At 37.4% G+C, this 7,206-nt stretch overlaps 1 protein-coding gene across 1 annotated transcript; it reads left to right on the top strand.

The window, feature by feature from the left end:
- Window positions 1–1,313: 1,313 nt before the first annotated feature.
- LOC110844266 (ecdysteroid-regulated 16 kDa protein) lies at window positions 1,314–5,279 on the top strand. The gene is made up of 4 exons (XM_022090423.2): window positions 1,314–1,578; window positions 2,607–2,735; window positions 3,905–4,101; window positions 4,831–5,279. The coding sequence occupies exons 1-4, from the start codon at window positions 1,506–1,508 to the stop codon at window positions 4,912–4,914; spliced, it is 483 nt and encodes a 160-aa protein (XP_021946115.1). The 5' UTR covers window positions 1,314–1,505; the 3' UTR covers window positions 4,915–5,279.
- The last annotated feature ends 1,927 nt before the right edge of the window (window positions 5,280–7,206 follow it).

The following is a 7,206-nucleotide window of genomic DNA, read 5'->3' as shown; positions in this document are numbered from 1 at the left end:
GGACTAAAAAGAAATATGGTCATCATTTATTACGCCGATTACAACTTCCTATACAATTGTTATATTGTGGTGGAAAGTTTAGGTAGACGTTAGGTTTGGTTTCATAGAAGAAGGCACTTCAGAGTACGGGGTAAGAGATAACACGTTAAGGTTCAGGATCACGAATTACAATTTACAATTACAATCCATTATTTGCAGAAGAAACGAAAGTTGGGGGGAGCAAGTAGCAGAGAAGTAAATAGTTTTGGTAGTGTAGTTATTATTGTTTCTTGTAACCTGCCTGTCTCTCCGTTTTACTTGCCATCTCGTATATCGTCCTTTGTGCATCACATTATTATGAGAGTTTTGGTGTAATCTGGAGTCAGATTCTGGACCTCATGCAGATTTGACTGTTTAGATAACAAAACAAGCCAGTTCATATTTGCCATTTGCAGCCTCCTTCCCACCAACCATCCGACCACCCACCCTGTTCTGTAAAATTTCTCTCCTTGTTCTTGGTCTTGTTCCCCAGTTCCAAATTTCTCTCTCTCTCTCCATCTTCTTGACTTAACTTTGTTCACAACAAGTTTAAATGTGCATGAGATTGTTGATGAAATAAGTAAAACTAGCGAGTTTAGCATACATACACCATGCAGATATGATGGAGCAGTTTGCTTGGAAGCACACAACTGCGACGCGTTATCTGCACTCCTAATTGCTCTCCTTCCTAGATAATCTCGGACGTGATTTTGCTAAACTGTTTATGCTAAATAAATCGTAATGGGTGCTGTGGAGCTGTTGTATTACAAGACGTATATTCTTTAACATCTGATAAACCCTTGATTCCATTAGTTTATATTCTCATTCCAGCCAATTATCATTCCAAATCCGACTTATTCGAAACATTTTCAAAATGGACCATCAATGAGCTGTTCACCTCTCTTTTTTGGGTCCCACAAAAAAACAATGATTAATTCCACCAATGTAAAAAAAATTAGCAGTTTTAGAAAAGAATGGCTAAAATATGTAATAGACGCCATCACATACTAAGAGTTTTCATCACTGTTCATTGAGTCACTCATAAAATATTGGCATAATACGTGGCTGATGAATGATGCTCATTTTGAATAAGCAATTCAATAGCAAAACATGAAGGTTGCAAAGTGGATGATATGAAAACATGAATATATGTATCACACAAGGAAATCTGTCATGTGCAACAATCACATCTTATGTATGTACCCATGGCAAAATTTCTTGACAGGAAGGTACATGTGTATATATGCAAAACTCAACTATATATGTTTGAATGTGCATGTGTACATATTTTATGTCAGTGCAAAGGAGGAGATTATATAAGGAGAATAGTTTTAAATAAACTGTTCAGTAAAGAAATATCAAGTTGTTGTGGTATTGAGCTGCAATTTTCTGGAGATATTATTTAGTCATCAATAAATATCAATAATAATCAATAAAGTTTATAAAATAAAACTAATTAGTGAAATTAGTTTATAAAATAAAAAATCATGATTAAATATTGTGTCCTTGCTCTGCTTGCGTGCAACTCAGTTTTCGCAGCTCAGGTTGATAAGTGCAAAGGTATATAAGTAAAATTATTTATTGCGAAGTAAAAAACTTATGACCCCCTTAAGTATACCTAAATGCACATGTGTAATAATATGTATGTGCATATATGCATATGTAGTTACAGCGTTAGTTACGAATCTGTATGCATTAAACATGGGACGGAATATTTAGAATCATCATTTCACGTCAAGTCACACCGTCGAGAACGACAAAACAAATTATGGACGGTTCTGGACCGCACCGGTAACAGAAACCAGCCACAAACTGGGAAAGTTATTATTGAGCTTCTACCACACAGCAATTAACCCTCCGTGAAATCCAATAAATCTTCTGAGCCAATACTTACTAGCAGCAGGGCAAAAACATGCATTGCACCGAAGGGAATCCTGGCCAAATCCAAATAAAGTAAATAATAGGTGGACGGGTGGAGGGGTGGGGAGGATGATTTGTTTCTCATGATGAGGTTAAGAAGACCATTGGAATAGAAATCCTCCAATTCATTCCTTGTTGGTGGACCGTATCATTTCATGAGATTGGAATAATGAATGAATGAGTTTCTCCTAAAATCCGGTTTTGTTTGTTCGCAATTGCTTCAGCGGTTTGTGAAGCCACAAATGTGATGAATAGAATATGTTGGAAAAGTGCACTTGTATTAAATTTAGGTGAAGGTTTGGATTGCATAATACGCTATGATTATAAAATGGGTGCTTTTTTATTGAATCACTCTGATGCACGTGTACTCTTTGTCTCATTTAATTTAATAATTAGTGTTTATTCAATGCAGTTAATGTGTGTGAAAAATGTTCTACTATGCACGTGTAGACAGAAACATTATAAAATCTCAATGAAGAACTGAGCGATGGATGAGATGAATGGTTATGTTTAATGAATGAAAATAGTGGCACATAGAATCTGATCGTTTCGTAATGTACACAAGATGACCCTGTGAATTTTTTTGATTATGCAAATACATCTATTCGGCAATGTTTTTTAACCAACATAATACCTGTAATAAAGAATTTGTTGTGATTAATTTACAGACCCTACAAATCGGAATGGAACTTATGGGCTTGCTGAAATTGAAGATGTAAGAATTAGTGAATGTCCAGATTCTCCTTGTAAGCTGATAAAAGGAACCTCGACCACCATTGAGTTTGATTTTATACCAGGTAAATTCCTCACTTTCTTCAAAAGTTGATGCATGACGTTATCGCCGATTTACGTAATAGTGACACAGCTTGTCTTCCATACGAAGATCGACCCACATTCTTCCAGAGAATGGAAACGGTAGACCCACATACATACATGTGCAACCTGTCAGAAAAAAAATTTGCTTCTCCTGAAAAAAAACTACCATGCATCACCATAACGAATTCTTGTATACATAAGCACACGTAAAATTGAAATAGTTTATTATTCTACAGCATTTTAAAATTAATTCACTTATGTACATTGAGCAGTTGGGAGAGTAAGGCAATTTGCATATGTATGCGTATACATGAATGTACGTAAGAGGGTGAGAGTATGAAAAAGATGCATGGAATCTTTTTGTACACGTATGATTTCAAAAGTAGAGCAGGCATTCATTTCAGGTGATTTTCTCTCATAATGTGAACCACGACAACGTGTATGGTTAAAAGATTCAGAATTCCATTTTCTTTTCGGAACTGCTGCTGCTGGTTGGTGCAATCCTCAGGGTTGGGTTTCAGACAGAAATAGAAGAAAGCCAGCTAACAACCTCCGTTTCCCATTATTCGAGCATGATATGCATGATATGAGTGGAAATGGAATCATGAAGCAATTTTGCTTACATTCGAAAATTCCAAGTAGACGTCTCTCCTCATTCACTTTCTAAAGCTCGTTGTGTGTGTCAGTCGTCTTTGAACGGCAGTAAAACTAATGAATACTACCAGGAATCTTTTCAATCTCTTATTGCGTGACAAAATTCTTTTCGCTGTGCGGTGCATGCATTTTTTCTCCACTAACGAGATTAAGGATATGAATTTAGAAAGAGAAAATAGACAAAGTCACCACCAGATAGCTGAGAAAGTCTAGAATTTATTTATTTAATAGGAACAGATTCAGTTTATATAGTTTAAACGATGGAAAATGAGGATGGAGGATGAAATTTGAAGTGAGTGACAAGATACGCATCAAATTTTTGGTGTTTATTTTCATGCTGGCATACAACAATTTCCTTCATAACAGCTTGACCTTTGGAAATTTCATTAGGCTTTTCTTTATAAAACTTTAATTAAAGAAAAGCTGATTAGACTATCTCAATTTCATGAATGGCATTTCTAAATAAAAAATGTATTTGTTTGAAAATAATTTTTAGACAAGGTTTACGACAAGCTGACCACTTCTGTGTTTGGAGGGATTGGCATTATCAGGGTGCCCTTCAGGGATGTCCATGGGATGGACGCTTGCAAGGATATTCAGCGAAAAAGTGACGGGAAGAAGGGCTGCCCGCTCCTCCCCCTGGAAGTGTACACCTACTCCAACTCCTTCCCAATTCTGAAATCTTATCCTGCCGTAAGACCAACACCACGAGAGTTTCGTTCTCTCCTTCACTCTCTCCTTATTACACTTTTTATTACATCACATAAATAAAATACTTACGCTTTCTCCTGTCTTCTTTATCTTGCCACTTACCTCTCTGGTGGCGGTGGGCGATGCTGATACGACGACTGCTGGTGATGCTGCTGGTGGTGGTGGTGGTGGTGGTGGCATTATGTAGTACACCGACATTTACTTGGGTGTTGCTTCCTACTTCTGCAACGACGACGACGACGACGAGGAGGAGGAGGCATAATATGTATTTGCTTGCCTTTTCGTTTCTCCTTGTTCCAATCAACAAAAGTACATCCTTGCAAGAAATGCACTGACTTGGCTGCTGCTGCTGCTGCCGTGTTGTTGAGGGAACCAAATCCAGATAGTCCAGTAACAGGGTTATTCTGCTGGTGCTAGTGCTTGGCGTTGTTGTGGCTTTCTTTTCTTGGCTGAGCTTGAGCAGTAGTGTGTGCAGCAGAGGAAGGTATGTATGTGGAGAGTAGAAGTGGGGCTAAAATAAACTTGGTTTTAAATCATGGCTGGCTTGTTCTCATTAAAAATTTAGAGGATTTTGCAAGATGTGCTTCTAATGGATATTATTTTCTTGCTTCTTATTCTCATGAAATCAGGAGCGTAGAATTTATTGTGTGGGGCACCTCAGTTGGGGAATTATTTTTAAACATGAAACTCATGGCACTTTCTCTCTTGCAGGTAAGCGTCAATGTTCAGTATGGCCTGAACGATAGGAAGACTCCAGTCGTGTGCTTCACACTTCCAGCAAAGATTACCACCTGAATTAAATACAATATTGCACATCTCACTTTGTGTGTTTACTGCACCGTCGTCTACTTTTGCCCTTTCCACGTTTTAAAATGTACTTCACGGAGCTTCAACAAGGAGACCTTTACCTTTATTTTGTAATTTTACCCGTGACCATGTGTTCTTCAGTTTGCTGCTGAAAAGTTGGCATTCAAAAGTAATTAAAAATTCAAACCTTTGTAACGTAGAGAGTACTAGGTTTGTAACGGCTTTGAACTTGTCCTTATGAAATAGTAAGAACTTTTAGCTTATTGTATGTGCTACCGAAAGGAATCTGGATGTTTTGTTCATAGAAAATAGAACCACTTTAAGAAATAAATGCGCTCAAGCATCAAAGAGTTTTTTTCTGTAGTTTAATATCTTCATTCCCAAACGGTTAAAATCTACAAATCGGTCGCATAGTTAAGCCAGAGTTTTATACATAAATCGATAATGTCATTTTAGGGTAGGTGAAAGGTGACTCATCATTATAATGATAATAATTATATTGTTGACCACGAACCAGTGGTTCTCACTTTCATTGATTAAACTATCATTTAAAAAATGCCATATCGAATTCACAAATATCTACTTATCAAAAGTGCAGCATGCATTTTAACGATAAGTACATTGAGATAAGGTTTAACAAGTAACTCACCCGGATTGGCCGAAAAGGTCTCACAAAAGGTGGTATGATAAATGAATAATATGCTTGCACGAGCCGCTTTCTTCAACAATCATTAATCATTCTTTATCCATGTCGCCTTGGTATGATCCAGACATCTTAATTACCACGAGATGACATCATTACATCATTATTGAGTTTGGTAATCATATGGACAGGATACTGACCACTGAAAATGAGTCACACAAGCCAAAAACAAAAGGCATCATGGTACGCACACCGAGTTCTTAGTACGTCAACCATCTTCATAAGAAATGTCGATTCTCTAAAAATCAAACGGTAAATACATGGCCTAATTTTCAGTGAAAAACTAAAGTGAGAGACAAAGAAATGCATAATTTCTTGCATAACAAACTTATAAAACTCAGTGCAAACTGATAAACGTGAAATCTGAAGGTGATCTTTTTGTGAAAATGGAAAAGATAATTATTATTGCACTAAAGAAAGTATCTCCGGACTGGAGTGAATTACCTCAGTTGATAAATGGGCCACTATTAACATCATGATACGATAAGCGCTTCTTGTTTATTTTTCATGTGAGATTGACCCGTTCTCCTTTCTCGCATGTGCAGCTATACAACCTTTCCTCGATTTGGTCTTTATATAATAAGCAACAAAACATAGAGAAGCCCGTGATCTCGCAGTCCTCGCATCTCTGCCAAAGCGTAAAGTGATATATGAGAAGTCAGAAATGGAGCAATAAATTAAGCTCATTATTGTCCATAGTTTCAGGGCTTTAATCTGGCATAATAGGAGCTAAAAGGTTGTGCTTTAACAAAGATAAATTGTTTCCTCTTGAAATGAGCAGCTGAAGTTTTACACTCATTGCGAGCATCTCCAGATAGCCCACTACAAATTCTGCTGGTCATTTCTTTACCGACCAAAGATAATAATTTGGCTCTAAAGATTGTAATTACAGAGGTGGTGCTTGTTGACAGTAAATCAATCCATGGTTTAACACTTTGAAACAAAGTGGAGTACTTTCTCCAGCTGAGGCAACCGGGCGACGCGCTCTCGATCTTCGTCTGCCAGCAAAAAGTATGTGAAGAACCTCGAGTGGCTCATTAATGTTATTGCCAACAAACGATTACAGTCCGCTCCATCCGTTTGATCTGTTTGTTGGTGGATTTGTACCTACCTGCCGAGAATGAAATTGAAAAGTTGCCCCATGCTGATGCCATCATTCCAATTCCCCGTACATATTTTCCTAGACACACAAGACCCACAATCAGCAAAGCCTGGAGAAAGCAAATTACCTCCATTGTGTATAGCTAAAATTGCATTACTAATAGCAAGCAAGTATCACACAGATGCACACACACTCTTTGTTAGACATTTATTATACATTTTTTTGCAGGCGACTGATCAATAATCAAGAACATTCATGAGTGAAATGCACCGGAATATGCATGCAAAAGTAGTCACGTAATAGGCATTAGGCATGTTGAGTCCTTTGTTACGTAGATGCAACGAAATGACTAAATATAGGTAATGGCTAAAATTACCTGCCTTCTTCTGGTTTCTTTTGTTCGTCATGCCGGTTGCATTTTCTTTGACCGGTGAAACAATCCGGGTTGGTTATTACGTGTATACGTCAGAAAGTG

The sequence above is a fragment of the Folsomia candida genome, unplaced genomic scaffold, assembly GCF_002217175.1.
Source record: "Folsomia candida strain VU population unplaced genomic scaffold, ASM221717v1 Fcan01_Sc002, whole genome shotgun sequence".
NCBI classification, from domain to species: Eukaryota; Metazoa; Arthropoda; class Collembola; order Entomobryomorpha; family Isotomidae; genus Folsomia; species Folsomia candida.
This window is presented reverse-complemented; position numbering and strand designations above follow the sequence as displayed.